General features: G+C 35.4%; 2 protein-coding genes across 3 annotated transcripts in view; one reads left to right on the top strand and one right to left on the bottom strand.

Annotated features, from left to right (window-relative positions):
- The window catches only part of LOC121735232 (protein expanded), a 25,120-nt gene extending 21,091 nt beyond the window's left edge, over positions 1-4,029 (bottom strand). Inside the window, exon 1 of one of the 2 annotated variants that reach the window (XM_042125993.1) lies at positions 2,113-2,117. The gene's annotated coding sequence lies outside the window, so the exon portion shown is untranslated. Of the gene's footprint in view, positions 1-2,112; positions 2,118-3,738 lie in introns of those variants that run through there. The other variant, XM_042125985.1, reaches the window with a different exon arrangement.
- An 8,924-nt stretch (positions 4,030-12,953) lies between these two features.
- On the top strand, positions 12,954-18,036 carry LOC121738466 (transmembrane protein 62-like). Its single transcript, XM_042130531.1, has 5 exons — positions 12,954-13,301; positions 13,414-13,663; positions 13,838-14,736; positions 14,885-15,456; positions 17,178-18,036. Exons 1-5 carry the CDS (start codon positions 13,110-13,112, stop codon positions 17,206-17,208), a joined length of 1,944 nt encoding a protein of 647 aa, XP_041986465.1. The 5' UTR covers positions 12,954-13,109; the 3' UTR covers positions 17,209-18,036.
- The last annotated feature ends 1,398 nt before the right edge of the window (positions 18,037-19,434 follow it).

The following is a 19,434-nucleotide window of genomic DNA, read 5'->3' on the forward strand; positions in this document are numbered from 1 at the left end:
GGAAACTGAACTATCAATTTAACCCCCGACAAAAAAGAGGGGTGTTATAAGTTTGACGTGTCTGTCAGTCTGTCTGTCTGTGGCATCCTAGCCTCCAAACGGGTGGACCGATTTTGATCTAGTTTTCTTTGTTTGAAAGCTGACATGATCGAGAGTGTTCTTAGCTATAGATAGTTTATCATCATCAGCCCGCTCAGTGCTGGAAAATCGCGGTTCATCTGGTTCGTGAAGGGCGGAATTAGCATCTTGCAGTCGTTTGGTGGGCTTTATATTTTGCATTATAGTTCGTGACATTTATGAATAAGTATACATTAACAGAAAGTTGACCTGGTGCTGCAGCATCACCTGGTAATCAATAGGATACCCAACTCCTCACCAACTTAAAGCAATGGTTTCGTGTTTGGGCTCATTTTATTGCGACAACTAGTAAGACGTAGATAAACAGTAAATATTTGCATGCTGCTGCTGCAGCATCACCTGAATTCTATAGGAGCTGAGCTACTTAAGAACCCAAAGTGAAGGATGAAGAGGCTCATATTGACGGCCTTCATAGATGGTATAGATATGATCCTGTTGATAGGAATTATTCTGCATTGTAAGTTGTAACCAATACAAGATTAAAAAGATTGGGTTCGCTGTGAATGGACCCTTAAACTATAATGAATCAAACATATCTATCTACATTAGCGGTCCCCCGACACACCCTGACAACAATAATTATGGACTAAAATATAACTTTACACTTAGGAATTATTTAAAACTTAAAGTCAGTAAATATTATTTCATTACTTTTTAAAGTTGTTTGGCGGAAGTTTTTTTTACCGACTTCCAAAAAGGAGGAGGTTATACGTTCGGCTGTATGTATCTTTTTTTTTTTTTTGTATGCTCAACGATAACTCAGCCGTTTGGGATCCGATTTTCAAAATTATTTTTTGAAAAAACTAGTTTAACTCAAATTTGGTGCTATTTCTGTACATACTACAGTCTTCATTACTTTGAAGTCGGTACCAGTCCCAAAAGCTTCAGATATTCTGACATTGAACTCACGATAAAATAAGCTGGTACCGACTTCAAAGTAATGAAGACTGTAGTATGTACAGAAACAGTTGTGATTTAGACGAATTCTGAAAAAGGCACTATTATAGAGTAAGAGTTATTTAATACTTTTTAGTTCATATTATTATTGTTTTTACCTTTAATTTTTTGTTAAAAATAATAATTTAATTTCCTAATTTAATTAATACAGTTATTATATTTAGGACCAATTTATCGACTCTTTCGTTGAGTAGCCCTAGAATATTTTATATTTAAATATTTATTTATAACTATATTTGATCGTCATGTGAACGCAATGTTTGCGAACGGAAGTGCCTTTGAGGCATCAAAAAGATTGGGTCAATTAGAAAGCTTTCGTAGGTCAATCAAATGCGGCCCGCGCGTTTTGTTGTTAAATATCGCCTGTTCTTTGTATTATTTGTCTCAAAATAGATGAAAATTACTTGATTGTCTCCATATTGTTTTAAGCCTTAAGGCAGTTGCTATGTTCACTTAAAGTTTAAGTGTAATTATTATTACGTATATCCTAAAAATAATTTCTAATCTACTATTAAGTATTTCTTATATTTCGTCATTTAATTGCAATTGCTACGATTTCGTCGTTTTTTTTTCAATGAAAACATTTTATTTCTCATCAGCTGTTTTAGAAATATCTATCCCTAGGTGACCTAACACCAGTTTAAAAACTAACCTTATCAGAAGTTTAAAAGGGGAACTCCCATTTCGAATTTTTCACATTTCTTCTGAATTTGGTTGAGGGTTTAAAGATAGTTTAAATAATGTCTCCTAGTTCCTACACTATTTTCGGTGATGGAAACCATTGTTTCATTGAAACCAGCCCAGTAGATATAAGTAATATTAATTATTATGTCCTTGACAACTTTTTGTGTAATAATAGGTACCGGTTTATTTCTTTGTTAATCTTCTTTGACGTAAATACTTAAATTCAAATACGTTTTTCTCAATTAGTAATTAGTAATATTGTTGTTTGTTTAAATAATTATAAATTTTATGATCATTCTAGATTTACATTTTTCCAATTTCCATTCTTCCAACCATCAACAAACTTTAATTATGTTACTTACTGTAACAAACTGAATTCACAATACGTAATTGTTCCTAAACATTTTTTATAATTCAGTTTTTACGTCTTTCTATGCATTCGGAATCATAAATATTTTTGGGATGGGATAATTGAAATTTCATCCTCTCTTCTCTCATCAAAAGCTCTTCGTCCAAGGGTGGTTCTATGTAGTCGGTACGACACACTCTTGGTTAGGTTACCTTTCAATATTTCATAAGTTATGTGACTTTATGAATCAAATATTATTCATTAATTTAACAAGTCTTCCATTTTAACTGACTTTTGTTTACGCAGAAATAAAAACATTGCTTATTTCTGCGCTCAAAACATACAGTAAGAGTCGATATTTCTTCTTATGAATGAAACATAAAAGTAAAACCTGAAAACCCTGCAACTAGGTGTGTTAAGTGTTACGTGTCTTGACATTCGTTACTTTTATTTACTGTGTGCTATCAGAGGAATGCGGTCGTAGCCTGTTTATGAGCTAATGAATCATTTGTTTTATCAATCACTGAGGTGATTACGCCTTTCTGAGGTTTTATTTAAAGGACTGGACGTTCTACACATGTAGTGATCGTATTATTTCTACAGACGAAGGCGGAAGGAGATAATGCTTTTATACAAATTCCATTGTTGTTACGCAATATAAGGTCATGGATATAAAAACATTGTTGAGAATAATTGTTGTTTTAAGGAATACAATTATATTCATGATAATAATTAGGAAATTATGCGCATAATATTTAGATGTTGTTAATAATTTGTCGGATTCCTCATTAAAGACGATTTGAACAAATACAATGGTGTTAATTTTTTGTACACGGTTTACAAGAAATATTTAGTTAAATGCGCGTTTATTACTCTATTAACTGGTTTCGGAAGTAGGTAAAACAATAGAAGTGTAACAGAATACCTAAGAACTGTACTGACTACAAACATGAACCGCGGTAGTAGGTAGGTTAAATTACTACTCTAGTCTCTACCAACGCGACGTAGAGTTGCGGAATGACGTTTTCTATTGATAGTTAAACAATATTGTGGGCGGTGTGGCACCGAAATTGTATTATTACGACAAACATACATTTTACATATCTACCTAGAGTCATCCTATCCTACAGTAAAATATAGAAGAAATAACAAGTTAGTCTATTCATATTTTATACGCACAAAATTAATCTAGAAATAGTATTTGCGTCAAAAAAGAAAGCTTATGAAGTTTTTATGTTAAAACTTAAAAATACAGATAAGTAATTGATATTAGAATACCTAATAGGCCCATCATATTTAAATTGTAGAGACTTTCGAACGTCACATAAAAGTTAAAACATATGAAACACAGGCGACATGATCACGGGTGCACATCGTTAGGAGTGCAGATGTGGCTCTCTGCGGGCTGCGGCTAATATTAAGGCAGTACTCGTGGTGTTCGAGTCGGCCCAGCACAGTGGTGTGGTTGGATGAGGAAAGGCGCGGGCACAGGGTCAGCGGCCGCGGCGCGATGTCGGCGCTGGCGCGGAATTCAAGCTATGCGTATAAAATGAAAGTGGCCGCATCGTGAAAGCGCGCGCATTCGCCGCCGTCCGCGGCATAACACTCACCATCAATAAACAAATCCTAGGGGCTCGATCACAGGGATAATCCGTGGTAAACCGCATCCATTAGCACTGAACGTCACCGAGCGCGCGATTTTCGGAGGGAGCGGCGGCGAGGCGCATAATCTCCGCGAGCGTGGGGAGCCGACTGAGCGCGGCGACTGCGCGCTGCGGAGAGGGCGCGTGGGTCGGCACTCGGCGGAGGCATGCAGGCACGCGCGGGGCACACCGCGGCTTCGGCTCCGAGTGGAATGTTCGCCCCGCGCCGCGAGATAGCGTACCCGTCGGACCCGTTGCGGCCCGGCCTGGAACTCCGACTGATTGAGATTTGAGCCCATGACTTGGACGCGGATCGCTTTCGCGCGTCTTCGATTACCTGCTGCACCTGACCAGCTTTTGAAGCCGTGGAATAACATGAATTGTTAGACAAAAGTTGAATAAAATATAGCGTGACATAAATTAAAAACACCTGAAAAACCTGCTCTACATTTTCCAAATCTGTTCCCTAAAGACATTTTTGTTTTATTAATGAAGCTTTATTCTAAAATATGAACTAAATCTTTGGGTGTTAATTTTGCTTTTTAACCGACTTCTAAAAAGGAGGACGTTATATTATTATGTTCGTCTGTTTATAAATATTTCTTTTGTATGTTCAACCATAACTTCGCCATTTGTGGACCGATTTTCATGATTCTTTTGTTGTCGCACAGGGTTGAATCCAAATTTGGTACCATGTTCACAAAAGTGGTGATCTGATGATGGGATCTTTGAATAGGTAATCATAATATTATATAATCTAAATAAGATGGTAGAGACTATTATAGTCTCTAGTCTACCATCTTACGCGTAAGATGGTAGATGGTAGGTTAAAAAATAAATAAGAATTAAGTTTCACTTCATACATACAGATAGGATAGCTTATTATTATATAATAACTATGTTCTTTGAATAGGTAATCATCATATTATATAATCTACTAAATAAGATGGTAGAGACTATTATAGTCTCTAGTCTACCATATTACGCGTAAGATGGTAGACTAGAGACTATAATAACTATAGTCCCATACCCATAGTCTCTACATTTACATTGCATTGTAGATTATCTTTATTCCTCAACTTTTGCTGAAAATTCGCAAGTGCAGCCTAAATGCAGACAATTAACATTTTGATATCTACCAATTCAGCAAATTTTACATTAATCCAACCAATTGACATAGGTCCGTCAACTGAATATTGTCTATGAATGGTACATTATAGATTATAGACATGGTACATTGTAGATTAATAGTTACTAGAGATCGCCCAATGGTCGAAATTCGACCTTAGTTTCAACGACATTAGGACTACTACCAATATTTTGTAAAAAAATATTGACTTTATCATATTTTTTCAACTCTTGTCCAGTCCCAGAGGACCCAGCTGATCTTCAGACTGGCATAAGCATTGTCTAATAGTATCTAAGATTCAATAAAAAAAACTATATCCATTTTCAACATAGACTTAATATATACTTTCAATATGTCACCTTGTTGTCAACAGACTTCATCCATAAATAAAAGAGTATAACTGCCGCACTCAGAGTGGAACATTAATTACTTAAATGTAATTAATTCAAAATTTTGACATAAGCCCATTATCTGTCAAACTCTTAATTAAATTGAAGGTTAATCGTGATTAAAATATTATTATTTTGAAATTATGCTTTTATCATACTAAGCCTCAGAGACATTTAATGTCTCTGAGGCTTCCTTATTCAGAGAATTCGTGTCACTCAAAAATTTGTCATTTTTCCTAGTGTGTGTAATGTTTTATTTGTTAAAAAAATGTATGATAAAAGCATAATTTCAAAATAATAATATGAGCTCAATGCACTCATTCACCATATAAACTATAACTGTGCTCATTCACCTACGTTTACCTATTTTTCGTCAAAAGGGATACAAAGTTTTTGGCTCGCGTATTAATATATAGATCATATCTTTATCTTGTACAGCAAGTACAGCCAAAAATGTAGGTAATTTAATAACCGCGATTATTATTATACTACCCCCTAAGCTTCATCTGTCCTTGTGCTTTTGCAAAAACAGAGACGTGAACTTTTGAAAAGTTTTAAAAAGGACGAATTTTCAACCTTCTTGACATTCACGTTACATGTTTATATGTGTACAGTGTTATGTATAACACTTTGTTAAGGCCCTGTAGTTATGGAAGGCGGACCCGTGAAGTATAATTTAGGGTGCCTTAGTTAATTCCCAAAGTTTAGTACACTGCCTTTAATTATGGTAAGATATCCCTGAATACAGTATTATCATTGTGGTGTACTCTCGCAGTTAGCACACCTAGGTCCTTTTATTTTGTGCCGTAAGTAAGCTTTGCGTAGGCTTGTCCAAGTACACCGACTAACCCAAATACCTTGTTTAAGCTTATTGGTGTAATAAGTAATAGGTTAAAAGTTACTCGAGGTCATCTCTGAATTAAAATTCAACATTATGAAGTAGATGCATTCTATGTTCGCCTGTAAGTCTGTCTGTGTTTTCAAGCCAAAACCACTGAAACGATTTTGCTGAAATTTGGTATGGAGATACTTTGAGTCCCGAAAAAGGACAAATGTTATTATTTTTATCCCTGAAATTTCTACGGATTCCGCGTGATGATCGAATTTTCGCGAAACAGAGTTGCGGGCTAATTAATTATTAAGTTCTAATTAAACAAAATCGAAGAAAATAATTTTGGAATACGTCTAGGAGTTAGGACCCTAAGTAATAAAAATGTTTACACAGCAGGGCCGGATTTATAAAAATTATATTTTGTGTATGTAGTATGTACTATGTAACTACGTACTCTGCCGCCATCCTGGGACGCTGCCGACTGACCCCCCCCCCCCTATACTGCCTATACTGCCTATACATAAATCCAGAGCTGTTACACAGCCAAAACTATACAAGTCTGCTTCTTCTTGTTCGGCACGTTGAAAAAGTCTCATGACAGACAATTACAGCGAACCTTGAATAGTTAACGCTGCGTACTTTAAATATAATTTTATTAGTTAGAGGGTATAAGTTAGCCATTTGTCCTATAGACCAGGAAAATGAAACTTTCGACCTAGGAATAATTCACATACCTAGTGCTGAAAGTTTGTAGGCCGAGAACTTTTCAAACAGCCCCATCCAAGACAAAAATAATATTGTTTTCTATTCGAATCATCAATCAATAGTTGCACAAATTATTTAGTTTTTATAACATAAGACTTACGAGCTTTTGCCCGTGGCTTCGCTCGCGTTAAGAAGTATTATTATATACAAACTTTCATCCCCTACTTGAACCCCTTAGGGTTGGAATTTATCAAAATCCTTTCTTAGCGGATGCCTACGTCATAACATCTACCTGCATGCCAAATTTCAGCCCGATCCGTCCAGTGGTTTGGGCTGTGCGTTGATAGATCACTATGTCAATCAGTCAGTCACCTTTGAGTTTTATATATACAGTGTGTAACAAAAATAAGTGATTATACTTTAGGGTGTGTACGTGTTCCTTGTAGAGAGTTCACTGTGAAAGTAGCAACTCTGAAAGACGAAATTCTTTTTTCACTTTTGTATGGGCAATGGCCCGAGCGTCACGAGTTTCCCCATACAGAAGTGGAACACGTACACACCTTAAAGTATTATCACTTTTTTTTGTTACACACTGTATAATATAAAGTATTGACTTATGAAATAACGTACAAAAGAAATAACAATCGATAAAAATCGAAAAAACCCAAGTATAGGATGATACCACCTCTTAAAGAAAGATGTTGGGCAAGCGTTAGCGCGATGTAGGAGACGCACGGCGCCATCTGGTATGAATTTTTGGAACTAACTTAATTTGAACAAATTTTCGTATTTTCACCCCCTTACAACCCTTTTTTCCAGTAAAAAAAATAGCCTATGTCTTTTCTCAGGCTTTAGACTATCTGTATACAAAATTTCATTACAATCGGTTCGGTAGTTTTGGCGTGAAAGCGAGACAGACAGACAGAGATACTTTCGCATTTATAGTATAGATGGTAAGTCGTACGAAAAAAATGTTATGAATTATGATATTTTTTGTAGATAATTCTATCATCTGCAGTCTACAATCTAAACTGGATAAACCTCATTTTCATATCTTTGACCTAACGAGCACTTAGAATATTTTTTTTAGCACAAGATAATTTTTCGCCGGGGACTTTTGAGGTTTTATTTATGGTGTAAGGGTATGCGCGCACGGGCAACTTAGTTGCTCGGCGATTTATTTGTCTCTTGATGAAGTCTAGGAGCTAGTATGAAAGTGCGCGCACGTAGCGACGCAACTCTGGGCAACTTTTTCGTTGCCCAGAGCCCGCGACGCAACTGTCTCCTTCCCTATTGGTTTCTATGCAAGTGCGCGCACGGGCAACAAAAAAGTTGCCGACCGGCCAGTTGCCACTCGACCGCCGCTGCGTGAGTTTGTGTGTAGGTACTTGCAGCAATGAGTTTCTAAAATACTAGAGTACTTTCGACATTCATTCTAAAGTAACTAATTTTTTTTTTGGGTATGCTCTCAATTTCATAAAACTAGTATAAAATTTCCCGAGAGTCAGCCGATCGCTCCATAGTGGATGCACCCAATATTCTATTTTTCGACGCTTTCTTCGGTTTTTTATAGCGAGTGCAACAACCACAGCCGTCTCGACCAAATCCATGTTGATGACTGTCAAGAAAAAAACTGAAAAAAGTCGGGTTGCTGTCGCTCTCGTGCGCGCACCCCGGCGACATGGCAATTATTTTTTCGAAAGAGACAAATAAATCGCCAAGCAACTAAGTTGCCCGTGCGCGCATGGTCTAAGTATATATAAATGTCTCTACCAACTTTCAGGTCTATTCGAATTACATATTCCTAGGTTACGATTTTTTGCGTCTAATATTAATAGCCCAGACAAATATTTGTCTGGGCTACTATTACTTTTTCTAGGTTTTCCGAATAGCTTTGTTCGTTTGAGAACTCGGCTATATGAAGAACCGGTTAGCCACCGAAAATCCACTACGGCGCGGCATGCAGTAGACGGCTACCTGCGTTGAATTTGATAGCCCTCGCCTTAGGGCAGTTAGGGTATAAAGAGGTCTCTCCTTTACCCTCCCAGATCTGAGATATATCGTTACGAATAATAAAAAAATAAAAATATCTACGTAGATGCATTATAATTTTTGACCAACTTCCAAAAACAAGGAGGTAATAAGTTCGGCTGTATGTATCTTTTTTTTGTATGTTCAACGATTACTCAGCCGTTTATGACCAGATTTTCAAAATTCTTTTTGTATTGTATAGGGTTTAGCTCGAATTTAGTATCATGTTCACAAAAGTGGTGATTTAATGATGGGATCCATGAGGAATCGAGGGGACTTCTTGAAATTTGTATGAAAACATATAGTGATTTCGATTTTTTCTGAAGCATTCAAGGTAAATATTACCAAAAAGTAAGATTTTGTACCAGGTTAAACCCTGGATCCGAAGGTACCCAACATAACTTTTAAAACCTTATAGATACAGGTTCGGGGATTTCGGCGTTGTTTAAACAACGGAAAGCATAAGCCAATATATCAATTTTATTAATCATCATCATCACAACAATAATTATACCATGGGTCATCACATTATGACCCAATCATTAGTACTTTTAACTGACTTCCAAAAAACGAGGAGGTTATAAGAAGTCCCGCCACAAAGTGAAGTCTCCTTTGTGGTGAGAGTCCCGACGCACCATCTACCGACCTTCGACAAGGAGGAGTTCTGGTCGGAACCTCCTGTAGACGACTCCAAGTCGTCTACAGGAGGTTCCGAGGACGACTTCCGAACACGTCGCGCCCCACGTCGCAGACAATACGTGTTTAGTGTTTTAGTGTTAGTGTTAGTTTTTAGTATAATTGTATGTATGTTAGTCTATAAGGTATTTATAATATGGGCCAAGATGCCTGAGTTAAATAAATAAAAAAAAATAATAAAAAAATATAATATTATGTTCGGCTGTGGATTTTTTTTTTCGTTATATTTTGCATCGAAGCTGATGTTTTTGATGATTATTTCGCTGTTTGTGGACCGATTTTTAAAATTCTTGTGTTGTTGTATAGGATATAATCTAAATTTTGTATAACAATTACGAAAGTGGTGATCTGATGATGGGATCTATGAGCAGTCGAGGTAAATCCTTGAAATTTATTAAAAATCAAAAGGCGGTCAAGAAGTTGTTTCTAGTAACTTAAACATATGTTACAAATAAGAGAAATTTCAGACAAAGGTGTCTCTTGATCCGAAGGCACTGGACAGAACTCCTGAACCTTTAAAGATAAAAGTTTGGAAAACAGAAAATTGAAACCGACTTCCAAGGTAAAAACAATTATTCTTAAAAATATGATCTATTCTTATTCTTCATTAGCGCCTTTTTCGAAATTCGCCTTGAATGAGACGCCATATTGGATGTAGAATGACATTACATTCGTTTGCAAATTACTCTCAATGAGACCTTTCATTTGATACCCATTACCCATATTGCAGAAGTGCATTAAAAATAACTATACCTCCATCTTGGAAAAGCCGCAATATTGGATGTAGTATGACATTACATTCGTTTTCGAGTTACTCTCAAAAAGCCCTTTCATTTAATATCCATATTGTAGAACTGCATAGAAAATAACTATTTCGCCATCTTGGATGGTCGGCCATATTGGATTTAGAATGATGTCACATACAATATCATGTATTGTCATCCAAACTAAACGTGCCTGCAAAATTTCAGCTCGAACGGTTGAATATATCTACTCCAAAATTGAGTTCCAAGATTTCACCCGAACATACATACTTACATACATACAGAGCAAGTTAAATAAAAGCTTTTAAAAATAACATTTGTCCTTAAAGTATCTCCATACCAAATTTCAGCAAAATCGTTTCAGTGGTTTTGGTTTGAAAAGGACAGACTTACAGACACGACAGAGACTTACGGATGTACGTAGTATGCATCTACTTCTGAATACTTTAGACGTGGGAGAGCTATGCTTCGGCATGAATGGGCCGGCTCGACCGGAGAAATACCACGTCCTCACAGAAAACCGGCGTGAAACAGCGCTTGCGCTGTGTTTCGCCGAGTGAGTGAGTTTACCGGAGGCCCAATCCCCTACCCTATTCCCTTCCCTACCCTCCCTTATTCCGTTCCCTTTCCATCCCTACCTTCCCCTATTACCCTATTCCCTCTTAAAAGGCCGGCAACGCACCTGCAGCTCTTCTGATGCTGCGAGTGTCCATGGGCGACGGAAGTTGCTTTCCATCAGGTGACCCGTTTGCTCGTTTGCCCCCTTATTTCATTAAAAAAAATCAGCGATGACCTCGAGTAACTTTTAATATATTATGTCTATGCTTTTAACCTAGTTTTCACAAAGTTTGCATAGTTGAGTCTGTTTAGTGTAGTGACTATACGCAAAATATGGCGTACCCGAAATAATGTTTTTATGTGGTTTTTATCTTCCCTTCATGCCTGGGAAATTGACATCATAGAGACAGTATAATAATATTATAATAATTGTTTAATTTAACAAACCCTATTTATTGAAAAATTTGAATAGCGTCGTTTCGCATTTTAGAGCTGAGTAACAATTAAACTTGATACGCTATACTTACCATTGTGAAACAAAAATGTCAACCTTTACGTCAAAATTAGTGTAGCCAGTATAAAACTTTCATTAATTTATATTATTGGTATAATAATTTTGATAAAGTATTTTATATCATTCAAGGATTATAATATTATACCACAAACACAATAATTATAACATTACTAGACGTTCCGCGCTGCTTCGCCCGCGTAAATTAGATATTTCATAGAAAAATTAGTCCACAAAAAAGCCTATGATTCTTCACGTGGTCTACTTCTTATCTGATCTAAATAATAGAGAAAATGCTTCAGTAGTTCGTGAGATAAGCCCTTTCAAATAATTTCCCCCATTTTTTCCACTTTTTCCTCTATTTCCTGGCTCCTATCCTCCTCCTCCTAAAATAGCCTTCCTCGATAACTGGGCTATCTAATACTGAAAGAATTTTTTAAATCGGACCAGTAGTTCCTGGGATTAGCGCGTTCAAAATGTAAGCCTTTCCAAATAATTTCCCCCCGTTTTTTCCACATTTTCCTCTATTTCCTCGCTCCCATTAGTTCTTAAGATGATAAGCAATTAATTCAAATAATTTCCCCCGTTTTTTTGACATTTTCCTCTACAGGATGTAACAAAAATAAGTGATAATACTTTAGAGTGTGTACGTGTTCCTTGTAGAGAGTTCACTGTGAAAGTAGCAGCGCTGAAAGACCAAATTTTTTTTTACTTTTGTATGGGCGGGCCCTTGCCCATACAAAAGTAAAAAAAAATTTTTTGTAAATTCGTCTTTCAGCGCTGCTACTTTCACAGTGAACTCTCTACAAGGAACACGTACATATCCTAAAGTATTATCACTTATTTTTGTTACACACTGTATTTCTTGTCCGATTTGAAAAATTCTTTCACTGTTAGATAGTCCATCTAACATTGAAAGAATTCTTCAAATCGGACCTGAGATTAGCGTGTTCAAACAAACAAACAAACTCTTCCGCTTTATAACATTAGTATAGATTATGTGAGTATTTCCGACACATCTTTTTATTTAATCAAATTCAACTTTGAAAGAGTGTTGTTTTTAATAATTATTATTATGAAATTATACGTAACTTATTTTAAATATTTGGTTTATGTATATTTTACAAGATTACTCTACTTTTTTTATATTATGAGCGTTGTTTGTACTATATTTTGCAACCCGGTTTCTAATAAAACTTTAAAAAGTTTCTATTTTTAGGAGTGATTTTTAGGTTTAGTAGACCGTTTTTGGTAATTTTTCTACCTATAGAATGTCAAGAAAGTCATGACAGGCGGAAAAAAAATTCTTCAAAATAAAAATGTGCAAGGTGACAATATTTAAAATGTAATAAGCGTTCTCTGTGAAAATACAAAGAAAAAAGTACACCTTTTATGCGTGATTACGTTTAGAAAATTTTCCCGCCTGTCATGACTTTCTTGACGGGTAACTTTTATACTTGCGTTGCGTAGTTTTGCTAAAAGAGTTGGTAACACTGTAGTCAGCTGCCAACTGTCAAATTTGTCAAGTGTCAATGTAAACCAAGAATCAAACAAAGAATAATTTATCATGTTTTACATTTTTGAATTATATTAATTATATAATTTACATACTTAACATACTGAAAAATTGTTTAATAAATTGACAATGCTTTATTACCCAAAATTACTAAGTGGTCGTGTAAAGACTTAATTATAATTAGTGTTCAGTGAAGTGACAGTCATTATGATTTCAAAAATAGCTATTTTATGTTTTTGTTTACTATTGTCAATTTTTATGGCGAGTCTAATCGATATAATAACAGTTAATCACAATAATGCTGAAAATATTAATATAGGACGCAACTTCACACACCATTTAGAAGAAAAATATGGAACAATATCTGACAATACTAATAACCTCATCTGGTTTTTACAAGTATGTGTGTATTTCTTTATTTTAGTATCGTTGCATTGTTTTTGTCCCTTAGCAAAAATGTAAGTATTAAATGATTAACTATTTTATTAGTGCCTAATTTGTATATTTTCAGATTTCTGATATACATCTAAGTATATTTCGAGATCCAGGAAGAATATCACAGTTCCAACAGTTCTGCGACAATACTGTAAAAAATATAAGGCCGTCAGTAGTGCTGGCCACAGGAGACCTAACAGATGCTAAAGCTAAAGACAACCTTGGTAGTTCCCAAGTAAAGAGAGAATGGATTTACTACCACAACATAATCAATGAGTCTGGGGTTACCCAACATACTACCTGGTTAGATATAAGAGGAAATCATGGTAAGTAGATACTATAATATAACCATGTTAAAAATGTATTAAATAGTATTTCAAGCCAACATCCTATAATATATTTTGAAGCATAATATTTTGTCAAAATTATAAAGGAAATTTGTAGGGTAAATCAAAATTGCAGCCAAACCAATTTAATATTTTTTTCTTTTTTTTTTTTAGATAACTTTAATATCAGGACAATAAATTCAGAAGAAAATTATTTTAGGAACTATTCAGTACAAGGTTCCACTCATCCCAAGTCATATTCTCATTACATTGATATTAACGGTGTGAGGGTGGGGTTTGTTGGAATTGATGCATGCCCTGAGCCAGGTCTACGGAGACCATTCAATTTTATTGGAATTTTGAATCCACAGGAACAAAAGAATATACAGAAGTTAAAGGAAGACGCTGAGAGTAAAGCAGATCACATCATTTGGTTCGGCCACTATCCAACATCTTGTATACTTTCAGTGGAAACTGAAACTGGAGAAAGATTGGATGTGCGGGAATTGATTGGGAGTGTTAAAAGTTCCCAAATATATGTCTGTGGACACTTACATTCCATGGCTGGAATGGTGCCAAATATGTATACAAAACATAAAAAGGGATACCTAGAACTTGAGCTAGGTGACTGGAAAGACAATAGGCTATATCGTGTGGCCGCTATTGATCACGGACTTTTTTCATTTGTTGACGTTAAACACAATACATGGCCGATAGTTCTAGTCACAAATCCAAAAAACGCAAGATACGCCATGCCTGGCCGAGAACCTTTAGATTTAATGTGGAAGTCCGATCATGTAAGAATATTAGTTTTTAGTGATGTTGAAATAACGAGTGTGAAGATATCTTTTGATATGACAAATTGGATAGAGTGTAAGGTGGCGGAAAGTCCACTGTACGTATGCCCGTGGTCACCAAATGATTATGCAAATGGCTTGCATAAACTGTACGTAAATGCTGAAGATGAGCTACATAGGAAAACAATATTAGAACATCCCTTTTCATTGGATGGTGCCCAGTTGTCATTTGATATTTCTGCAAGAATATTATTGATGGTTGATGCTGGACTAGTGGTAAGTTTTTCTTTTTTTAATATTGAGACAAATAGGAATTAAAAAATGTAAATTAAAGCACTGTCCGATTATTGACAAAAAAGCTGAAACATTGCAATAAATAATACCTCTGTGTTACCCTCCTTACACTTACGATTTTCTTTTTCAGTTTCAGACAATATTTGCAACACTTATATCATTGAACATAGTGCCATTATTAGTATTGAGGCTGCAGAAGCGACCTCCGAAGTCACGAAGAAGGCCCTGGGGGAACATACTCAGAAGAGTTTGGCTGCTGAGTAAAATCGACAGAGTATTCTACCCGATAGTACTCTACACTGTCTACTTGCCGTTCGGGCCGTGGGCTACGGGGGAACTTCTCGACGGCTATATAGGCACTATATTCGCCTGGGGAATACTGATAAAGGGTGTTCTTCTACCAGAGCCATTCACGTACATGTACGGTAGTGTACAACTCATGTTTGTACAGATACCTCTGATATTCGTACTATCGTATTGCCTACAAATACGATTATTCGGACAGCACTACAGGGGTTTTAGACGTCTACTCAAGAACCTGCCTTTTATTTTGGTACTGACGATCCAACTGCTGTTGGCGTATTTCTTCTGGCTGGAATATGGAACGATGTCTTTTATTTTTGGACCCCTAAGGACTTGGAGTATTGCTCTCAATATATTACTGTGGTATAAGACGCTTACGTTGCCGCCAGATTACTGCAGGTATGTACTGCGCAATTTTCTTACGTAATGGTATGGATATAATAGTAATAAAATATTAAGGGCCTGTTTCACCACTTCCTGATAAGGTTGTTCACCAATTAACTTGACTGGAGTGGAGTGGAGAATCTGTCAAAAAAGTTGTGACTAGCCTATTAGGCACTTTATCAGAAAGTGGTGAAACAGGCCCTAAGTATATAAAACAATAAGTGTTACTTGTTCAGACATTTTTTGAAAGATATTTGGCGGAATAAATGGTATTCCATGATTCGGCAAAAGCTAAAATTGCCAGTGCTTTGACATTGTTTGCGATGACAATAAAACATAATTTGCTTTGTTTTTTGTATATCGAAATCGTAAATAGATAATAATATAACGGATGACATTGTAAATGATAGCGTTGTTATCGATCCGAAGATAGCAAGTGTCAATGAGTTTAATGACCCTTACAGTAGCTTTCTAATATGGCTAAGAATAGATGATCTTGTTTATTTAAAAAGGGCAAAGCTGATTGACTGATAGATCGATACACAATAACATATTATTACGTTGTGTGTCGGTCAAACCGCTCGTTCGCGCGGACGCATAATATAAATCCAGCCTAAAAGCAACTTTGGACATGTATTTTTATATTGTAGATGAAAAAAAAAAGTGCGATCAAAAGAAAATATTATGCTGCCTATTTACATTTTTAGGGTTCCGTACCCAAAGGGTAAAAACGGGACCCTATTACTCAACGTCGGTGTCTGTCTGTCTGTCTGTCTCCAGACTGTATCTCGACGGCAAAAAGCCAAAACGTAGTAACCCACACCCACGTCACAACAATTATTTTGCTTTATAGAAAAACACTTGATTTGAAGTTGCCCATACATATTTTCTTTGATTCATTTACAGCGGTTTATCATATAAAAATAATATGTGCTTTTGCTGTAACCCACAGAAACGGATCTCAAAAGTAACTTCTCGTAGATTTTACTTATTCTTATCGATAGAAGATAATTATACACATAAATGTTTAAAAAATGGTGCACATAGGTTTAATGAAAAAGGAGATATGTTTTTTTTTCGGAAATCTCAAAAGTTTTTCGGCTCTGGTGTACATTTTCCATTTCACTACGTTTTCGCATTTTGCCGTCGATCTCAAGAACCGCTACAGCTAGACTTCTGAAATTTTCACAGTTTGTGTATTTCTGTTGCCTCTATAACAAAAAATACATACCTACTAAAAACAAAATAAAATGAATATTTAAGGAGGGCTCCCATACAACAAACGTGATTTTTTGCTCGTTATCAATAATGATAACAGGTAGGCACTTCAAGTAAACATAAAATACTTAATTATGTTCGTACTTTAGTACTTAATAAATTATCATAAATTTAATAAATTATCATAATTAAAATAAAATGAATATAATAAGGGGGGCTAACATTAAAAAAAATACAATTTTTTACCAACTTTCGATCTAAGACGGTACGGAACCCTCGTGCGCGAGTCTGACTCGCACTTTTATAAACAAGCTGTTTTATAATAAGAAACATTTTTTTTTCTTTATTTTAAGTCACCTTTTAACAGCTAAGATCATTAGGGACAACAGGAATGTTTAACAATATTAATCGTGTAAATAAGTACGATAAGTGTACTTACTACTTTTTTCTCTGTACCTATTAGTCTTAGGCTTTTCCTTATATCTAGATTTTAATTAATTATTTCGTTTTTTTTTCAGACACCTCATGAAATTGAACGACATACCATAAGTCATAACAGATTAATGCAAATTTTGACGAGCTTGTATTGAATTGCACCAAAGCTTAAGTATTACTTATGTTCCTGTTATGCTACGAATATTATGTTAAACTTGATGTCTGCTGAGTTGAAAATCGAGATGAGCGCCGGCGATTTGCGAACACTTAGCAATAAGCTGATAGGCAGGTATTACACGCATCAATATTATCACGATTGCGTGATAATATTGATGGTGTAATAGGCCGAATCGCAGTATCACAATACACTTGTGAATGATGAATCGCATGATACTAGAATCATGATAATATTGACAGTGTAATACCTGCCATAGGGCTTACCCTCCACGCTGACCGCTCGTTGACCGTCAGCACCGTTACCGAAATGTAAGAAAAATCAAAGCTGACCCTTTAGCCAACACGTTTTCTTTGTCGCTCCTTTATAAAATCACCGATCAAAATGTATGTAATTGCGAAGAACTAGAGAGGTGACATGATTTTTAACCCAGAGTTAACTTTAATCTAGGTCATGCAAGTAGGCCTAAGTGCCAAGTGGGTTGAGTGTGTATAGTATTATGTTATTCATTCCAAAAAATTTCTACTTTTAGAACATTAAATAAAAAATCTCAAAAAATAATTAAATATTATTAGACTTATAAAAAAACCCATTGTTTTACATTTAGTTACTGGTGGTCCAAATATAGCAGCTAATTCGAAATTAATTTTAAAGATACGTTTATCAAATTATTTTCTAATTCCTTCTTTATACACGGCATTGTGCGCTTATAGATATAGGTCTCAGAATCTGATGGCAAAAAGTGAGAAAATAAATTGACTAGCAATACCGGGGTGATAAGAATAAAACATTTTCATCCTTTCTTTTGCCTTTAGCGGCTTATTTTATGTGTGAAACATGCAAATATAAAAATTTATTCAATGATCAAGGATATTTTTTTTTAATCTGCCGTCAAAATTTGCCATCAGATTCTGGTAGACCTATATCTAGTAAACGAAAATCACAGGTTATGTGCTTATTTCACCAACGCCCGTTAACATCAATCATCTATTAATCACATGTATTATTGTACCTATATCTTTCGTTAATTCGAAGTATGAAAGAGACAACATTATATTGATACAGCGACGATTAAATTTTAATAAAATTTTAATAAATAAACAAGCGTTGGTAGAAGTTAGATTAACGGCCGCATTTAGAGAAAAACGATAAGATAATTATTGTTATTTAAAGAAGATTGCTACAATAACTTCATACAGCTCGACAAGGATTTAAATGAACTTGCGTGACATTGACGAGAGCGCTGCTGGTAAAGGAGAACTGTCAAACACATGTCAAAAATGACGTTTTTGTATGATAGAAGCGTTTAGTTCCTTTTCTCGCCACGTTCATATAAAGCCTTGTCGAACTTACTTAATACATATTACCATTAAATTCTTCGTTAAATTAAAGTTGAGTAATTATTATGTCTCTGAGTGCGTTCGTAAGAATCGTAAAATATATTTTACTATGTGATATAGATTTAGTCAATTACATTTAGCAATTCGATGTTAAACGCAGTGCATTTATTCGAAATTATTTATTTTAATACTTAGCACCATATTTTAATTTAATCGACATTATACTTTATGGAATAAAGCTACGTATTTGTTGTAATTTGTGTTTTTTTTAAGTTACCTACCCTAATATGGAAATGACACTTTTTTGGCTCCATTTTTTTGTGTTCCAGAGTTTGTTTGTTTGAACGCGTTAATCTCAGGAGCTACTGGTCCGATTTGAAAAATTCTTTCAGTGTTAGCCCATTTATCGAGGAAGGCTATAGGGCATAGGCTAAATTTTATCACGCTAAGAAATAGAGGAAAACGTGGAAAAACGGGGGAAATTATTTGAAAGGGCTTATTTCACGAACTACTGGAGCAATTATTTTTCTGTTATTTGGCACAGTTAAGAAGTAGACCACGTGAAGGATTATAGTCTGTTTTTGTGGACTAATTATTATTTGTCTGTGAAATTCTAATTTACGCGGGCGAAGCCGCGCGGAACGTCTAGTTACAAATATTGTGACAACGAACCAGGCAGAGTTGGCTTTTACTTTTTAGGGTTCTGTAATTCAGTTCTTCTAATAATAGATAATTCTTCTAGGTAACTAAACTATGCGCTAGCTAGTAGAGCCCCCGTAAGGGCTACTGGCGCCTGTGTGCATAAAAAGGACTTTAGCGCCCCCT

Source organism: Aricia agestis, chromosome 2 (assembly GCF_905147365.1).
Source record: "Aricia agestis chromosome 2, ilAriAges1.1, whole genome shotgun sequence".
Taxonomy (NCBI): domain Eukaryota; kingdom Metazoa; phylum Arthropoda; class Insecta; order Lepidoptera; family Lycaenidae; genus Aricia; species Aricia agestis.

Bases quoted from the DNA above. Each gene is read 5' to 3' on its own strand.
- LOC121738466 (XM_042130531.1), top strand. From the start codon at position 13,110: ATGATTTCAAAAATAGCTATTTTATGTTTTTGTTTACTATTGTCAATT. The intron at 13,664-13,837 runs GTAAGTAGATAC...TTTTTTTTTTAG, and splicing joins AGATATAAGAGGAAATCATG to ATAACTTTAATATCAGGACA. The intron at 14,737-14,884 runs GTAAGTTTTTCT...TTTCTTTTTCAG, and splicing joins TGGTTGATGCTGGACTAGTG to TTTCAGACAATATTTGCAAC.